The 20098-nt window shown below is 39.8% G+C and overlaps 1 protein-coding gene across 3 annotated transcripts in view; it reads right to left on the bottom strand.

Moving 5' to 3' along the window:
• Positions 1-1466: 1466 nt before the first annotated feature.
• Positions 1467-20098, bottom strand: part of LOC136846606 (connectin-like) — a 298368-nt gene continuing 279736 nt past the window's right edge. For all 3 annotated transcript variants that reach the window (XM_067117497.1, XM_067117494.1, XM_067117495.1), the window contains 2 exons: positions 15680-15867; positions 1467-3485 (listed from right to left, as the gene is read on the bottom strand). In XM_067117497.1, the coding sequence (XP_066973598.1) occupies positions 3339-3485; positions 15680-15867 (335 nt within the window). In that variant the 3' untranslated portion in view covers positions 1467-3338. The remainder of the gene's footprint in view (positions 3486-15679; positions 15868-20098) is intronic.

Genomic DNA, 20098 nt, shown 5'->3' with positions numbered 1-20098 from the left:
AATGGTGTGATAAGTTAATCATATCCAAGTTTTTTTGTGTGCATAAATTCTAAACTGATAACAAAGATGTTGGATTTTAAAACTGATTAGTATTCTTTTATAAATTTATCCAATTACATTAACAACTAGAAGCTGGCCAAAACATGTTTTAAATAAGGAATACCCTGCTCTTATTACTCATATTTAACTTTTATAGCCAAAGAATAATTTATAATTAAAATTTTAATATTTTGTATAATGAAAAAGGTTTGACCCATAATCTTATTAAAGGACAAAATATACAGAGCTCTACCATATAGTTTATTGACTCACAGTGTATGCAAGATTTGATTAGACTGATGTCTGAACATTTAGGGCAAATCCCCAAACACAATAATACCAAAAGCTCAGCATGTTTAGTTCCTTAACAAGACCAAAATGAAATTTTATTAACTCATAAAATTCAAGAAAAGTGTACAAAACGTTTTTTTATGCTTATTAATATACTACACTATTTAAAGTGTGAAATTTTGCAGTAAAATTAAAAATAATTTATGATTTACCCTTTGAGTGCAAGTAAACACTGAACCAAATTTTTGGCAAGAATTTTTCTTTTGAGGAATTTTAAATGAAAACAAAACTGTCACTGCCTACATCATTTTAGATTTGCAAATCAAGATAAGACCTTGTTTACAGAGATAAGCAGATAAGACTAACCTAAGTTTACAATAATATATGATTAGTAACCATGGACTACCTTAGGCATTAAGTCTTTTTACATTGAGGTACAAATTCTGCAGCAGAGAAACCTATGTATAAACATCTGACAAAAACGAAACAGCATGCAATCTAACCACACAATCTTTTCAGCTACAATTTAAAAAAATTGAGTCTATTTCAAAGCTGATAACTGACTGGTCAAACATGATCTTGATGAGGACACTGACAACTGTAAAGTCACCAAGGTTTGGAGGCTTATTTTGCATCTTTCCAGTTAGTTTTTCTTGTCTAAAAACCATTTACAGGTTCCTATTTACACAATATATTTCAATAATGATTCTAGCAAAGAAATCCCTAGACAAAACTGAACAAAATTATATAAGCAAAATCTTTGAAACTGTTATATTTAATATTTAATAAATTAAAGATTGTCTCTAGTTCTCAAATAAAATATTTTTAAAAAACAAACTTCACTTCTAATCATGAAAGCATAAGATAAAATTTTCAAATTACTACCATGGAACTGTCTACAAAATTATGTAAATCTGTTATAGAATATGGACATGGCTACAAAAATTTTGTATAATGTGTTGAAAAAACTGCTTCTGTCAAAATTTTCTTTTGAGAGTACTGAATGCATTATGTAACACAGTAAAAGTAAATATTTAATTGTTGTACAATGATACAAATGGACAGGTTAAAGCTTTAAAGCACATGGTCTTCATTGTTCAGGGGCTTTAGGACCCTAGGCTAAATTATATTCCTTGTCTGTATTCAATATTTCAAAGTATTTGCTAAGTAACCAGTATCATTATTTTCTACCATGTACGAGTGTACAATAAGATAATTGAGCATTTACCGTACTTGTATGTTTGATAAAATTAAAAACATTCACACGTTTTACCTTTGAACGTTGAAAAATAATTCAATAGTGTATAATATTTTAGAAATTATTGGAACTCTGACTAAAAGAAACGATACTGCCTCTGAGTTGCTCCAAAAAGATTTTCATTAAAATTATAATTATACTAATAAAAAACTAAACCAGACCAGACATTTATGTACAAGGTGACTGGCCTGAAAGTATTACCTCTATCAATACAGTATAATAATTATTTACCTAAACAATGCAATTTATAACAAATTTAATCATTGGAAAACTGATCATTCAGAGGGTTCCACAATAAAGCTGAATTAAGACAGTGGACTTGTGTAGAAATGTTCTGCTTTGAATATCAAGAAAGATTTATGGAATGTTTTTTACATCCAATAACAAACATAAAATTAAGTCTTCCTAATGAGGAAACAGTGGTCTAGAGATAAAGCATCTCATGAAACTTGAAGAAATGCCATTGAATGAACACACTGAATGAAGAATTCTAAAAAAAAATTGAAGTAACAGGACAAGTTTTTTTGTCCTTCCTGAAATGTCTGAAAAAAGTTGATCTGGATATCATTATTAATAAATAATGATCTCCACAGCATATATAGTACTTTTATTTTTAAATTTCAACTGTGGACATAAGAAAATATTTCATAAGTTCAGATATACTTAAAAATATCTCTTTCCAGGAATTAACAACAGCAGAACCACAGGGATCTCTGTTTCCATTACCAAACAAGAACAACCTACTGTATATTACCTTTTGACTAGTGATAATACAATACAAAACTAAAACCCAAGATGCAATCTTTACTTCTTATTGTACTTTTGAAGTTTCTGTATTTATTTACAGTAAAACCAAATATGCCACTTCATTCTCACATTTTTGTTTATTTTATTTCTTTTTTAGGATTGTTATGGCTGTTTTAATTAATTATGGTTCACCACAAACTCAAGCCTCATAGTGATTGCTGACACATGCTGTAGCAATTTCTTGATTTAGAACCAAAGCTTAGAAAATAGGATCAGTGACTGTAATGACCATAATACTGGAAGGAAAGAAAGTTAATTGTAATACTGAGATTAATGAAGGCATTCTCAAATTTACAGAATAAAAATTTTATAGCCCAACAGCCCTTTTAAGCTTAAAAAACTAAGTTCTTTTGTCCCATTTAGGTCGTGTTTTGCCACAACTACAACTTTCCTGTAATTAGAAAACCATTTTTATATCTAAGAGTATTTTAAAACTCTTCCCCAAGACACTCCTTGATAAGTATTTGAAAAGGGGCAACAGGGTTCATGAAGGCAGAAGCAACATTAGAATTTTTGGTTTTATTGGTTTTTACTTCCCTGCACTAAAAAGAATTGCAAAGTTACCTATCAGATTGATGCTTTTGAAATTAATGTGGTATGCTCTTGCCTTTAAGCTATCAAAGTTCTCTTGCAACATTAAGAAGCATATGTACAGCCTTTCCACCTGATATTGTATCTGGATATGAATGAATGACAACATTCATTTACAATTTTGTGGTTCACTAAGCATCACTGATAAATGCTAATACAGTACACATTTATATACAGTACAGGATATGGCAGTCTCATTGTAACTGCACCAGCCATATTACTAAAGAGAACGCCGTAACTGGAGTCAATATCCCAGAAATCAAAGCAACATTGCTTGGAGGCTGAGAATTGTGAAAGGATGTGAAACCCTTCTACAACTGTATTTCCATTACCTGCCTGCAAAAAAAATGTCCTAAGTTGGAGCCATGTCATTCTGTGCTTTGTTTCTCCCAGATTCTTTGTTAGTGCTAGCTCCATGCCTCAGATGTTCCTTTTCAGGGTCAATCAAACTATCCATGACAATAATGCATTCAATTTGTTCATGTAAATCAAAAAGTTTCTTATTGGATTTTATTGAAAAGTTAAAGTCATAAAAAGTACTCTTGAATATAACAATAATCAAATCTATGTACTGTACAGTATGCAGATATATATTTTATTATTATTTGGGAAAATGATACACCACCACCTCACATATCCAATCCACATTGTTCCCTTCTGCACTGTTTTCAACTGCACTTGTTTCAGTGCAAAATGGTATGCCCCTTTAACACAGTCACTCAAAGTGATGCATAATTACCCACAGAGGCCAAACCCAATATTCAGTGATAGCAAGTGCTGATAACTAATGCTCAGCCAGGCAAGCTCAGTACACTATGAAAGGAGTTGAACGGTGTATCCTGATCAGCAGAATATGAATGATGTGCTCACTGGCTGAATGACTGTTCAGAGTTGGAATTTACAACATATTACAGAGAACTTTGGTATTGAAAAGGTCCCAATTATAAAATACTATCATTACTAGCAAACTATGGAAACACGATATTTATTACATCCCTCAAGTCCCATTTTGCTGAAGTTGGAAACACAAGTAATGTATATACAGTGCAAAAAAAATTAAGTGAATGCCCCATCACTATCACCAATATTCATGGCTTGACACAAATTATGAGTCCATGACAATATGATATTTTAATGATAAAATAAGGTTTGTTCATACTTACCTGGCAGATATATATATAGCTGTATTCTCCAAGGTCCGACAGAATTTCAAAACTTCGCGGCACACGAGTGGGGAGTCAGGTGGTTAGTACCCATTCCCGCCGCTGGGAGGCGGTATCAGGAACCATTCCCATTTTCCATTCAGATTTTCATAGTGCCGTTGTCTCCTGAGGGGGGTGGGTGGGCACTACGAATATATATCTGCCAGGTAAGTATGAACAAACCTTATTTTATCATTAAAATATCATTTTGTTCATGAAACTTACCTGTCAGATATATATATAGCTGAATCGCACCATTGGAGGTGGGCAGAGACAGCATAGGATTGAGAAACAAAACAATGTAGATGATTACACATCTTGGTTCCTTACCTTTTTAGCATAGCTGACTTCGTGATTACTGTCACCCAAGTCTGCGTCTGCTTTACTGGAGTTTCCAACGAGGTAGAGACCTATATGGTTGGAGAGTTCCAGATGATCTGTCAACTGGGGACGTGACCACTATGTGACCAGATCATAGCCCTCAAGAAGGAAGCAAAGAGACAAAAATAACCACCTGACCTACCAAACATCGTGACTAGTTAAAAACTAAGGAAAGGAAGACTGCCCCCACAGTCTACCCCACAACCATAAAAACACAACCAAAAAATTTTTAAAAACTATTCCTAACCATACATTAAAGGATAGGATGGGGTACTGCCTCCTTCCCCAAGATCGTACCAGCCAAAACGTAAGGTCCCAATGAACAGCAAGACTCATACACTGTTCTTCGTCCTTTTAGGTAATGAGAGGCGAACACAGAATGACTTCTCAATAGGTGGCATTCATAATATCGTTCAGAGCCATGTTCTTTGAAAGGCTACTGACGTTGCAACAGCCCGAACCTCATGCGCCTTTAACTTTCAAAAAGTTTGAAGTCACTCTCCTGACAACTCTTATGCGCTTCTTGAATGGTGGACCTCAAGAAGAAAGCCAGCGCATTCTTTGACATGGGGACGTCAGGTCTTCTCACCGAGCACCATAACCTGTCCGTGAGACCTCTCGACTCTTTTTGTCTTGTCCAAGTAGAACTTTAGAGCCCGAACAGGGCATAGCAGTCTTCTGGTTCTGGTTCCTTTCAATTCAAGGACTTGGGCCATCATTCTTGGCAACTTTGGAAGAACTACATCGTCTCAAACCAATTGACCAAGAATCTCACTGATTCTCTTTGAACCAAATACTTCTTTGATGCACTCAAAGAAGCAGCATGAAGGGTTCAAAGGGCTTTGCATCAGGAACTTAAGAACTACACGAAATTCCAAGATGGAACCAAAACTGAGGTCATAATGAGGTCAGGGTCCGTATTGTTGGCGATATCTATTCCTCTGTGCCGAAAGACCGCCGACAACATACTCTTATATCCCTTAATAGTGGAGACTGCCAGCCTGGAACTTCCCTAAGAAAAAGAAGGAAGTCTGCAATCTGGCTCCACAGTGGTCGAGGAAGAGGAAATCCCTCTGCGTTTACACCACTGTCGAACATCGCCCACCGACTGGTAAACCGCGATCGAAGATGTTCTCCTGGCTCTCGCGATCGCTCTTGCCACCTGCTTCGAAAACCTCTCGCTCTCGCCAGCATTTCGATAGTCTGAACGCAGTCAGACCGAGCCGGAGAGTTTTGATGGTATCGTTCGAAGTGGGGCTGTCTGAGTAGATCTGGACGAAGAGGCAAAACCCTTGGAAAGTCTACCAGTAGCGACATTACCTCCGGAACCACTCCTTGTAAGGCCAATACGGAGCGATCAGGGTCATCCTTGTGTCTTGCGGCGCGCTAACTTCCTGACCACTTCTCCCAGGATCTTGAAGGGAGGGAAAGCGTATAGGTCCAGACGAGACCAGTCCCAAAGAAGGGCGTCTGTTGATACTGCTCCTGGATCCAGGACAGGAGAGCAGTAGAGAGGAAGCCTGTTGTTCTTTGATGTTGCAAACAGGTCTACTAAGGGTTGACCCCATAAACCCCACAGTTTTGGACACACCTCCTGGTTCAGAGTCCACTCTGTCGGGGGCAGTTGATGACGACGACTTAGCAGGTCCGCTCTCACGTTCTGAACGCCTGCTACAAACCTCGTCAGGATCAAACGTTCCTGGAACTCGCCCACAACAGGATCTCTTTCGCAAGGACGAACAGGGAACGAGAATGAGTACCTCCTGCTTTTTCAGGTAAGCTAGAGCTGTGGTATTGTCCGTTTACCTGGACTGTGCGACCGGACACTTGATCTTGAAGAATCGAAGGGCTAGAAGAATCGCCCTAATTCTTTCATATTGATATGCCAGGTCACCTGTTCCCCTCTCCAGGTGCCTGACACTTTCTCTTTGCCCAATGTTGCTCCCCACCCCGACATTGACGCTGGCGGAGAACAACACTAGGTCGGGATTCGGAAGGCTGAGGGACACGCCTTCTGAAAGCTTCGAGGATCCAACCACCACCTGAGATGCTCCTTCACCTCGAGGGAAAATTTGAGAGACAACTCGAGATTTTCCTTGTCTTCCCAATTGTCTTGCAGGAAGAACTGAAGAGGCCTGAGATGTAGTCTCCCTAGGGAAACAAACTTTTCCAGTGAGGAAATGGTCCCCAGCAGACTCATCCACTCCCTCACCGAACATGTTTCTTTCCCTAGGAAGGCTAGGACTTTTCCGTAGCACAGCTGTTGACGTTCCGGGGACGGAAAAGCCCGAAAAGCCACTGAGTCCATCTGAATCCCCAGATACACGATGGACTGTGTTGGGGTCAGGTGTGACTTTTCGAAGTTGACCAGCAGGCCGAGTTCTTTCGTCAGGTTCAAAGTTGCTTGTAGATCCTCCAGACACCTCTCCTCGATGACGCTCGAATCAGCCAGTCGTCCAATAGAGCGACACACGTGCGCCTGCCAGATGCAGCCACCTTGCTACATTCCTCATGATGACGGTGAAAATCATGGGAGCTGTGGACAGGCCAAAGCAAAGAGCTCTGAATTGATACACCTTTCCCTTCAAGACGAACCTCAGGAACTTCCTTGACTGAGGATGTATCGGCACGTGGAAGTACGCGTCCTTGAAGGTCGAGGGATACCATCCAATCCCCTGGTCTTAAGGCTCCTAGAACAGACTGAGCCGTTTCCATCTTGAAAGTTTCTTTCACGACGAAGCGGTTCAGGCTGCTGACATCCAGCACAGGTCTCCAACTTCCCGACTGTTTCGGGACCAGGAACAGCCTGTTGTAGAAGCCCGGGAATCCAGGTCTAAGACCTGTTCTACTGCTCTCTTGACGAGCATTTGCCGCAGCAGGTCGTACAGGATCTCTTGTTTCTCTGGACCGCATGACGGAGAGAGGTCCAAGGGCGAAAGGCTTAAGGGAGGGGAGAAAGGAAAGGGATCTTATCCTTTCTCTAAAACCGAAAGGGACCAACTGTCTGCCCTCTCACTTTCCAGGCCTCGGAAAACGCAAGAAGCCTGGCACCCACCGGTATCCGGAGGAGAATCACATCACTTCTTGCCCCTACCTCTAGCAAGGGCTTTTCCTCTCGAGAGGTTCTTTCCTCGGGGAAGAAGGCTTTGAAGATGATCCGGCACGAAAGGGCTTCTTCATCTTGGGTGACTGCTGGCGGGTTGACGTCGTCGAGGTCACGGAACCGCAGGGCGCCGATGACTGTGCCAACAGGTCCTGTGTGGTCTTCTCTTGCAAGCTTGCAGCGATGTCCTTTACCATCGGCCGGGAAAAGATGACTGGAAAGGGCAAACAACAGTTCTCCTTTCTGTGCCAAGAGACGGACCGTGGTGAAAAACCGCAGAAGGGCCTCTTCTTGAGCACTCCAGTTGCAAAGTGCGAGGCCAGTCCCCAGAACCATCTCGGACCGCCTTGTCCATGCAAGACAAGATGCTCAAAAGGTCCGACAAAGGAGATCGAGTCCTGACTCCGAGACTTAAGTCCAAAGCTCCAAGGCACCAGTCAAGGAAGTTGAAAACTTCTAGCGTCTTGAAGAGGCCCTTCAAATGATGGTCCATCTCCGTAAGAGTCCAGGGAACCTTGGCCGTCGACAGATGAGACCTCCTACTCGAATCAACGAGAGGCGAAGTCTCCCTTAGATGAGGAAGGAAGACGTAAGCCTAAGTCTTCTCGGTCTCATACCACATCGCCGCTTTACCCGAGAGTCTTGAAGGGGGAAGGGCGAAAGAAGATTTTCCTTGAGCTTTGCGGGAGTCCATCCACAAATGGACTTTCTTGAAGGCCCGCTTAGTGGAAAGCGATTTAGTCATCTTCAGAAATCCCGGGCTTTCCTAGACTTAGTCAAGTCAGTTGAGAAGGAGGAGAGAGAGGTACTGCCGGCAGAAACTTGTCGGGAAACAATTCCTTCAAAAGCTTGACGAGAATCTGGTAGTCCGGACGACGGGGACTGATCTTTAATCTCTTCTTCAGACTCCGAGTCCTTGAGTCTATCTCCAACATCGGGCGGGGAAGTGCAGAGAGAAGTTGGAGAGGAAACACGCCGCAGGGACCTCTGCTTGGAAGAGGAACTGGCGTGCAAAGCAACAGGAGAACCAGGAACCACACGAGGCGACGCAGCAACGGGGTGGAGCGTCTTGAAGGGAGTCAAAAACGTCCGTCTTCGGGCGCCACGCCTGGCAGCATGACGAGCTTCTGAGCGCGTCAATCAGCGTCACGTCTGGCAGCATGACGAACGTCAGGATCGTCCCTTAGAGCGTCACGTATGGGAGCCTGACGAGCGTCATCAACAAAAAGGTGAACGTGACGTCTAGCACGAGAAGGGAGAGGAGGACGTCCTGGGGTGACGTCAAGACGTCCTCCCAACACCCTCCGGGGCGAGTCTAGGTTCCTTCCCACGACGAGCAGGCGAAGCAGACGAAGGTGACGAGACGAGGAGCAGGAGAAGGAGAACGCCTAGATCTCTTCACTGGAAGTCTAACATCCTTCCGACGAGACCGGGACCTGGACTCTCTCTGCAATGAATGAGGAGAGTTGCTGCTGCATGGAGGCAATAAGGGTCCTCGTTGGTGACGCCTCTCTCTGGAGAATTACGTAACCTGGAGGAAGAGGGACGAGGGGGCGTCCTAATCCTCTTCTCCTGAGGAGGGAGAGCTCTGTCTCTGGAGCGACTTGGGCGCTCAAACACGTCTTCTTCGGATGACGTCCTGTACTTCTTTTGCGGGGGAACGCATCCACAAACTCTGGCGAGGAGCACAGAGTAGGAGAGAGAGGCGTGAAGCGTCCTCCTCCTAAAGCTTCTCTTAAGAGGGCGAGAGTCTACCTGACCAGTTCCAACCCCTGCGTGGGAGGACGTGTCAGAAGACGAAGCAGTCCTTCAGGACACGAGCACGAGCTCGCGCCTGGGCAGCCTGGGAAACGTCTTCAGGACCTGCGAAGGGCGCCAGACCGGTGGGGTTCCCGTCACCCTCCTTCAGCTTTCGACATGCTCTCCCTGAGTCCTGGGAGTCCAGCAGAGGTCCAGGCCTAGAGGCATGATGGGGCCGGTCTGACGCCCCCTCCACTACACTGGGGCACTAGTCACTTCACAACACTTTTCTTGGAGAGCTGACACCTTAGATTCTAATGCACGAATCGATTCCATCATGGCGGAAAAGCATATTAGTCTCCACTGGCACGATCTCAGGGGCTGGAGACAAACCACAGGGTTAGGTTCTAAAGGTACAGGGAGTTAGGGGGCGACATCAACACTTCCGCAAAGAGAAGCACTCCTGGAGGAAGACCTCCTCAGTCGATCACGCTCAACTTCCTCACATATTTATCATACGCTCTCCATTCATTTTCAGTCAAAGAAGCACATTCATCACACCTATCATTCAACATGCATATATGCTTCCTACAGTTAGAACATACAGTGTGAGGTCAACCGCAGCTTTCGGCAACCTCACCTTACACTCAGACATCACACACACACGGTAACTAGCAGAGCTAGACCCAGACATAATGATAGTCTAATTCAAATCAAATCAAAACCAAAGAAAGGTCAAAAAAGCGTATGCCGATCTACCGATCAAAGTCAAAATACCAAAGACAATCAGATACTTAAGCAAAAAGCAAATCCTATGACGGAGGTGCAGACAACAGGTGTTGACAACACCGGCGACAGAGAAAATCTGAATAGAAAATGGGAATGGTTCCTGATATCCGCCTCCCAGCGGCGGGAATGGGTACTAACCACCTGGACTCCCCACTGCGTGTGTCGTAAGTTTTGTGAATTCTGTCGGACTTCGGAGAATACAGCTATATATATATCTGACAGGTAAGTTTCATGAACAAACATAATAATAATAAATTAATAACCATTAAATCATAAACTATCTTCTATAATCGTTTATTGAATGTTTTAAAATTAATTCACACAAACAATAACAGTATAAGAGAAATCCTATTTCAATCCAAGTTAAAACAGCTCTAGTTCATTTTTCATTTAAGGCAAATTGGCCACTTACAACTTTAAGACTGGTTTATGCTTACTTCTGTTTTTAATAGTTCTGTTTTGATTAATCTTGCATATTACTATGCATTATGCACAACAATTGTCAACCACTGATACTTAGACAGTGAAATATCACGTTTACTCTGATAAAGAAATAATTACTGTATGCTTTTGGTAGTTCCAATTCTGACTTGTCACTGGCCCGCATTAGAGATGAAGACTGGGTGTTGAAGCAAAACAGTTACTTCATTTGTTAGTTTTTACACTATACATATTTCCTTAAGTTAACCAATTTCAAGTAGAAATATAATAAATATTATTCAAGGACCCCTGATTTGTGACACTGCATGGCCACTTTTTCCTTCAACAAAGCAATTGAGGGGTTGATTTGAGGTTAGGCGACCTTCAACTTGTGAGATAGAGCAAACCCATTACAGTATGTGAATACCTTATTTAGTTCATTTGTGACTTTGTGTCTGTAAGCTTGGCTGCTGATAGTCTGAATTGGCAAAGTTTACGTGAAAACTATGTTATGTCACATGATGTTGAAGGAGACAACTGTGTATTCTCGACAGAGAGCAAAGCCAGAATTTAGGCAACGTGTTTAATCTGTCAGTGACTTCTTTGTTAGTAGGGCATGGCTGTATTTAGTTCATTAGTCACTAGGAATTAGGTGTGAGAACCATGCTGGGTCTACTGTGCTACTGAGATGAACTTTTAACTTGTGAGAACAGGCAAAGCCAGAACTTGAACACTATATTTAGTCTGTTAGTGGCTTTTTACAATGGTAAGCATAGCTGCAGTTAGTCCATGAGTCACCAGGGTTGAGGAGAATCCAAGTTGGGTCTACTGAGGAAGACCTTGAGTTCTCAAGAGAGAAAGTAAGCCAAGTTGGCACACTGTATTTAGTCTGTCAGTAGCTTTTTGTATCTGTAGGCATGGCTGTAGTTTATTCACAATTCAGTTGGGTTGATGATAAAACCATGCTGTATCTGCAGACAACCTTGTGCTCTTGAAAGAAACTAAAGCCAGACCTGAAACGCCATATTTAGTTTGTTTTAGACTTATTAGCTGGTAAGGAATGACCTGATTTAGTCTGTTAATTGCCAGAAGTTAGGTGTGAAACCCATGATTGGTTAATGATCACTCTAAAGTCACCATTGTGAAGAACTTCACACACTGGATCCTCCAAAAAACTGACTTTATTAGCAGGCTCTGAACCATTTTAATATAACATGTGGATGGAATCATAGTTACAAGTGGTCTGGGCATGTGGGCAGAACTGTACAGCAAGTGATAAGAGTGACATATAAATATGTGACTGTGAAGGAGCTCTGTGACTGGCTGTCAAACCTGGGTTTGGCAGTGAAGCTTGGAAGTTTATTAGAAACTTAAAACAGGTGCTGGGTTCTCAGTGGAACTGTTCAATACAGGCAGTCCCCAGTTTACGATGGGTCCAGCTTACGACGTTCCAAGGTTACGACGCTTTTCAAATATATTCATCAGAAATTATTTCCTGGTTTGCGACGCGTCGTACGCCAATCCGACGGAAGAAATATGGCTCCAAAGCAGCAGAATAATCAAAGTTTGGAGGTTTTTTTGATGAAAAGCTCAATAAAAATGCAGTTTACATAGTTTTCAATACACCCAAAACATTAAAAGTAAGGTTTTCTTAGGATTTTTGACGACTTTCAACAATTTTTCGGTTTACAACGATTTTCGGTTTATGACGCGCCATAAAAACTGAACTCCTATCGTAAACCAGGGACTGCCTGTACATGCGAGACTTTTTTCAAAATTGTGTTGTCATTATTGCTGGAATATACACATCAAGAAACCACTAACTACTCTGAATGTTGGAAAAACTACCGCAATATTTAAATTATTTCTTGAGCCACTATACTTCATTAAACTTCTCCAGTCAGGATGACCCTGATATACATACTGAATCCTGAATGTCAGTGGTATGTCTTCAGTAAGACAGTGCTTCCAAGAAACAGTATGAGGAGAAATATGTGTGGTTGTTATTTTTCTATGTACTGTATTGTAATCTGAGGCAATATCCAGAATGGTGCACATGTACATTTTGCTAGTTCTTGGAACTGATTACACATGCCTATCTACTTCCACAAGGAAACTCTGTGCCAACCCAAAAATACTTGTTTACCATCAGAGACCATGAACCTATGCCTTAGACATGTAAGCATGACTAGCTATAACCAGATGATTTCAGTAGTTTCAACAACTTTGAATAAACTGAAGTCAGAAGACTGATTTTGTATCTATTAAAGCTACATTCAGGAATACTGGGGGAGATAGCAAATTCTCCTGGCCAGGTAAGAGTACAGCACTCTCAGTTAGGTTAGGTTACCCTGTTATGGGAAGGTTTGGTTAGCCTGTATCCCTTGGAATGAAATGGAATACAGAATTTAAGCCAAGTGCTGGGGCCTATGGGGTCATTCAGCGCTGAAAGGAAAATTAAGAGTAGAAAGGTTTGAAAGGTGTAACAGGAGGAAATCCTCACAATTGTGCTATGAAACAGTTATTAGGAGAGGGTGGATAGCAAGATGGAAGAAAGAGAATATGAATAGAGGAAACAGTAAGAGGAACGAAGGGGATTGCAGCTAGGGGCCATGACCAGCCATGTGTTCACATGCTGATCAGCTAGTCTATGTATGCCACTGTATTCTCTAATTAGTAGTTGCTCTAAATTCCTCACAATTTACATTTATTTCTCTGTCATATTTCACAAACAAGACATGCATTTATTAGGTTTATCATCAACTTTTTGCCAAAAAAAAAAAATTTCCCCGCCCCCACAAACCACCTTGTCCGCAGGTGCTCCCCTTAGGAAAGCAGCTTCAATAGCTTCTATGATGAGCATATGCTCAGTCACCTGTCAAACAGGCCAGTAACAAAACTAAATGTCAAAAATACTAAAAGCACACTTTAAAACATAGGAAAATGACCTTTTCATGTCCAAAAATACAAAAATGGTTAACGCAGAATATTACAAATTGTCTGGAAAATCTGCGACAATTCACCTCCTTATTGGCCGACTCCCTAGGCTATTAAGAAATGTAGTAGTTTAGCCTAATGGGCTAGACATGGTTAGTATTCCTACAAACATCTACTGACTTTTGGTAAATGCAATAAATTGAGTGATAATGTCCAATTAGGCCTTGACTACTGTAGTTTTGTATTAAAATATTCTCTTGAAACATTTCAGCAGCTCACCCTATCTTGCCAGCCTTGGCCTTACTAGCCTAAGGCCAAATAAGCCAATCATTTTCCGGGGAAATGGGGAACCAGATCTGGGCATCATCAATTAGGCTAATGTGTGTGTTTTTTTTTTTTTTACTGAAACTTGACTGCTAAATACACAGCCAATAAGGCCCACTTTACACTGTTGTACTGTATTGGCCTATGGTTACCTTTAGAATTACCGGTTTTTTTTTTCACATGGAGTCATAAAACAGAAATATTGAAAATTAAATTAATAAAATTTTTACCCTTCTACAGATAAAAGAACAATGGAAAAATACAGTACCGTTTTATATTTTACCATGCCAAATGTATACTTGTGAGAAATCCTGCAAAATCTCAGTTCAACACGCGAAAACAACCAAGGAATGGATACTGAATAACTGTAGGCCTATAGCGCGACAGCGACGACAAGCGTACACACTCGCTTGTCGGGCATATAGGAACTATGAGGAATTCACTCCTCCTGGAATATTCCAATATTTTTTTCAGACCTCACACAACCGTGAAAAGGTGAAGCCGTGGCTTTCACACCCATTCAAATGGAGAGCCTACAGAGTCATTATCATTACTGGTAATTGGATGTCTTTTTTTTTTTTTTTATACAGTCGGCCACTCTGTCAAATCAGGCACTGGATAAACAAAAAAAGGTGGATTATCGCTCCAGAACTAAAAATATTTAACTATTTTGAGCACCTATTATAATTCCTCGGATGCTGAGGCTTGAACATTCAGTCCCATCTCCAGTTTACTTCAAGTGTTCCATCCCTTTCCATTCAATTAATATTTGTAAAAGCTAATACCTAAGGTCAATCTGTTTCTAAAACTCATTATGTTGTACGTCTCTCATTCAACGCATGAGTCTCGTCAAGACTTGACTTTAAGGATCTCATGTGATTAATGCATATTTCATTACTCGCTGTACATTTGCAACAGCATGGCTCATCGTCCTCTTTCTCTGTCCTTTTAGCACAGTATTTCTGTTCCATGTGGCCATACCTTTGACAACAGAAACCCTTTCGAAAGCCAAACTGTAAACTAGGAAACAGATCATTACTCCTTGCACAGGAATTTATACGTTTTGCTGACAAACATTCAAAAACTTCGCATATGACAGGCATAGAAACTGGACCATAATTACCACTCTCCGCTCTTAGCTAAAAGAGCAACATTATGCAAAAACAAAAATTAACAACATGATCAATGAGATAAATCATCAGTAATTTTACAAGACTGAAGAGCAACAGTCTAGCTTCTGCAAACAAGAACGAAATGTGATGAGTTTCTCATTACTCTGCTTACCGTCAAACACATCAGCCAAAATGAATGGCCTTTCTTTGGACAATGGCCCCCCGAAATGATGTTTTACCAAGTCTTCACGATAAAAAGTATAAAGACATGCATTTAAACATCTATGAGAATGATACTTGGTATTTCACAAAGACATATCAGGCGTTTATTTTCATAACTTCAGTCAGTCTTTAGTTGTTCTTTGACTTGTTGACTGTATCTTGGCAGATATTAACTGAGTTTTTTCTTTTCTTTTTTTCTACTTTAGCATTAACATATTAACAATCTACTTCATTTTGGAATATTAGGCCTATATCATGACCTTTTTTTCTATAATTTGACATCACTTTCTTTCAAGAAAATAAACTATGATATGCACACTTGTTGCTAAACTCTGGACTATGCATGGGCTTTCTTGAAAGCACATGGGCCATCACCAGTAGAAACACTTAAATAAGTAGAGTATTTTGCAATCCTACCAACCAAACATAAAATTTAAACAACATACTTGACATCCGTAGAAACCTTACCAATACCCAGAGTGGTGGTGTCGTAGGCAGGCGTGACAGTCTGGCCGTCAAGTCTAGGAGGAAGAGTCCCAACCTCCAGGTAACAAAACAAGGATTCTAGGTTGCGCCTCACGGAAGAGCTGCTGGTGGTGTTGTGCAAGACAAACATCCAACTGAGCCGGGTGTCGCATCGGAAGTTATTGTCTGGAACGAAAGAAGAAGAAAGGGCATGAGCAGGAGGATAAAAGCAAGTTGTATTCTTAACTTAATTTTTCTTACATTAGCCTTGCTCGTTTGTTATAGTATTCTTGTGCTTTCATGTCTAGGCTGCCCATCACACTGGTCTTTGAAATAATGAAAAAATAAATAAATAATAAGAGAAAAATTGTGATCTATAACGAGTAGATGAGAGTGAAAAAATTCTGTACCAAATTTAATCTAATAAACTCTCGCTGGTTGAAAATAGGGCCTACTATTATAATACAACAAGGTGTATAGAATGGCCCAGTCCCTGTAAATTTAAGATAAGAGTGTAATATCTCACACTCCAGCAAAACTCAAAGCACTAAAAAAAAAAAAAACATGGCACTTGTTATTTATGAATTTCTGACCAAGGACAATAGGGTCTATCGTCAGAAGGTTGTTTCTGTCATCTGTTAAATAAAACGCAGAATGTAGGCTACTCTTATTTTTTGTCTGCCCTGGCTACACCCAACTGATCACGTTTATGCTACCGATATTCTAGCTTCACAGGTCTGCGTAAAGTTATCTTTCATGCTAGGATATACATTTCGCTGTCATTTTAAAGATTTTTAGTTGTTATATATTGTCAAACAGCAGAGCAAAAGGTCAAAACCACGGATTGAGTTTGTCCAATAATTTGAATTTATATACTTTCCAAAAACAATGTTCGTCAAAAATAAAGTATTTATTTTACACCTCGTTAAACTGCATTATATAGCCTTTCCAATGATATACTGCTTAAATAAATGGATCAACAAACTTTACAAATTCTACTAAGAAGTCAAGGACACTTTGAAAGTTAGTCAAAAGCAAAAGTTTCTATACTTTGAAATGGCAAGAAATTTACCAAAAATAATGGAAAAGAGACGTATTTCAAGCATGCAAAATTGCAGTAACTTGTCTTACCAGTAATATACAGTTTGTTTCTATATAATTTACTTTCAGCCACTGTGCGGTTAAGCTTATTACAGTAATTTTTGACGGTATGAGCGCACTCTTTCATAAATAAAGAGAATTCTGACCAAAAAGACTCTCAACTGTACATCTGAGGACAGCAATAATAATAATAATGATAATACACACACATATACATTTATATACTATATATACATATATATACTATATATATATATATATATATATATATATATATATATATATATATATATATATATATTGTATATAATTTACAATCTGATTTTTAAGGATAGAGTCCACGGAATATGCTATCCAAGTTTCGTATGTTGTCTCCTGAGATCTGTATTCACATCTATAAAATATTACTAACTATAGAACTTTCGAACAAAGGAAAGTGTCAGTGCACACACGCACAAGAAGTCGCGCTGAGATATACTGAAATAAAATATGAATGAACATGCTGTTGCAATGACATATCCATCCAGCGCGCTTTGATACTTTCATTTCATAGTCCTGCAGAGTTTAACCTTCGATATTTTTTTATGCTAAGGACAAATGGATATTTACTGACCTAAGGATATGATACTTACTCGAGGTTTCACTGATCAAAGCCAGCAAGCACCCATAATTTCTGCTAGATCCAGTAGATGGCAGTTTAGTAATGTGTGTGTGTGTGTGTGTGTGTGCGTGTGTGTGTTGCGACTGATGAAACCTTTACATTTTGGTTTTATTTATCGCTTGCTCATTTGATAAAATATTTTAATATTAATGATGGCAGGGCCATAAGCATTTTCTGAAGATTATATATATATAATTATATAATATATATATATAATTATATTATATATATATATATATATATATATATATTAGATATATAATTATAATATATATATATATATATATATATATATATATATATATATATATATATATATATATATATATATATATATATATATATATATATATAACTGTTCAGAAAAGGCATATGGGTCTTCCGTCATTAATAATGAAATCTTAATCAGATAGGCATACGATAACTAAAACGACAATGCAAAACTTCCATCACATCAAAAGGATTTCATTTTAAACGCATAAAAAAATCAGTAAGACCCCAGAGTGTGTAAGACTTCGTGATGTGATGCTCCTTGCGTAACCTCCTCATAAACCGTAAGCGTTAAGGTAAACTTCTCAGTCTATTTACTTTCCCGCCCCGATGCGCAAAAGGCGGCAGACATCAAAGGACTTGCCTTACGGGAAGGCTTCCCTATGACAAAGTTACGAAGTAGGGAAAGAATGATGAAACAGGAAGCACTGATATGGCAGATGCTTTCGTATGTTAAAACACCAGTCTTCAACGAGGCAATATTAATAGTAGTAATAGTAGTAACGATAGTTGGTAGATGAAGCTTGCCTTTCTCCAACACGACTATCACTCTTTACTTTCGCCAATGATACAGTGTGTTGAAGAGAGGAGATCCTGAGAGATATTTATATATTGTAATGAAAACTGTGAGATGAATCTAAACTCGCACTAGTTATACGAATGAAACGAAGATAATCAAATTTAGTTATCGAAGATTGAACACACTTATCAAAGGGATCCATCACTAAACAGCAAGCGTACGCACGTGAGCACAATTGCAGCAAAGTACCAAAGACTGAACATGTCCTGATATATACGTATGTACAGAAACATACTCAGGCGTACACTGATACACAAGGATATCAAAAAGCACAAATCCATATGCACAGACGTGTCTGCATAGAAGCATGTTGCAAAGACAAGCAGGTACATCTGCAAGATGAACAAGTAACCACGCAGATGTGTAGGAACAGACGCGCAAACTTCGAAGCATGAAGAGATATGCATGTAAGAAAAACGCATGTGTATACAGAGAAGCAAGCACGCACACAAATAGCAAAGATTCGTGCAAATGCACACATATGCAAGCATGCACACGCAATCACAATAACACGTTCTGACGTATATGTACAGATGCATGCACAGAAACGACGCATAAAAACGCACACCGATGTGCATGCGTGAATTACTGAGAAAAACATGCACAGAAGCACGGCATTTCGCACGTCCACAGACGCACATGCAAGGTAACTTTTGGGGGGAGGGGAGGGGGGAAGTCAAACTTTGAAGAGCAGGAATCAAATCGGTCAATATTTATCCGCCAACTTAGGCTGTGATTGTAAGGTGGCTTGAGTAAACCCTGTAATGTGCGGATCGAAGACGAGAAGGATCCGAATGTTTGATAAGACCGACCTTCCCCCCCCTTACCTTAGATCTCCACTTCTCCCTCACTCACCCACCCTCATTCCCCTCCCCTCTCCCTTCCATCTCCCTTCTCCTAAAACCTCCTCCGTACTCCTCTTTCACTCCCAACTCCCCTTCTTCTAAAACTCCAACTCACTTCTAACTCTGCCTCCCCCTCTATCTCCCTCCTAAAATTCCAGAACTCACCATTCGCTCCCCCTCCCTTCGTCCCTCCGCCCCCCCCCCTTCCTCTCCCGAAATCTCTGTCTCCCCAACTTGTTATATCAATGAACATGAGTGTGGCATGTGGCCGGAAATATCAAAAATGAAGGCAAACTTCTCGTTACGGTTATTCCTGACTGGAATGGTAAAAAAAAAAAAAAAAAGGTCCCCTTCTCGCCAGGCAGATGTTCATTTACATGGAATGGGGAGACGAAGAAAGGCAATTCCAATCACGGGAATTTTTTTTTTTACTGGATTCCCTCCATTCCCTAAAAAGATCATTCATCAAAAGTTTATCAAGTTTAACGTCACAATTTTGTGTTCCTAGGCCATCGCCAAGGTGGTGTATTTTGAATTCTCGAAAAATTTACACATGGGAAGCTTAGAATTATAAAGTGAACCTTTTTTATAACCATAGGTATCTTCATCTATCTATCTATCTATCTATCTATCTATCTATCTATCTATCTATCTATCTATATATATATATATATATATATATATATATATATATATATATATATATATATATATATATACAATTATGACGTCTTTTAAAATCACGCAGCATAGAAAGCAATATTAATTCATGTTATTTATTCATTCATAAAGGAAGAATATTTTCATTTTAAAAAAAATTTGGAAGCCGATATCTTAATTCATGCCGGAATAGTTCAACCATTATGCTTCTAGCCGTACCCTTTCAAGTTGCTTTTTTTTTAATGTGCTGAGACTTCCACGTCCCACAGCAGGAAGGTACTGAAGACTTCTAACTCTCCT

This window comes from Macrobrachium rosenbergii, chromosome 15 (assembly GCF_040412425.1).
Source record: "Macrobrachium rosenbergii isolate ZJJX-2024 chromosome 15, ASM4041242v1, whole genome shotgun sequence".
Taxonomy (NCBI): domain Eukaryota; kingdom Metazoa; phylum Arthropoda; class Malacostraca; order Decapoda; family Palaemonidae; genus Macrobrachium; species Macrobrachium rosenbergii.
Note: the sequence above shows the minus strand (reverse complement) of the source record. Positions and strands in the feature narration are given on the sequence as shown.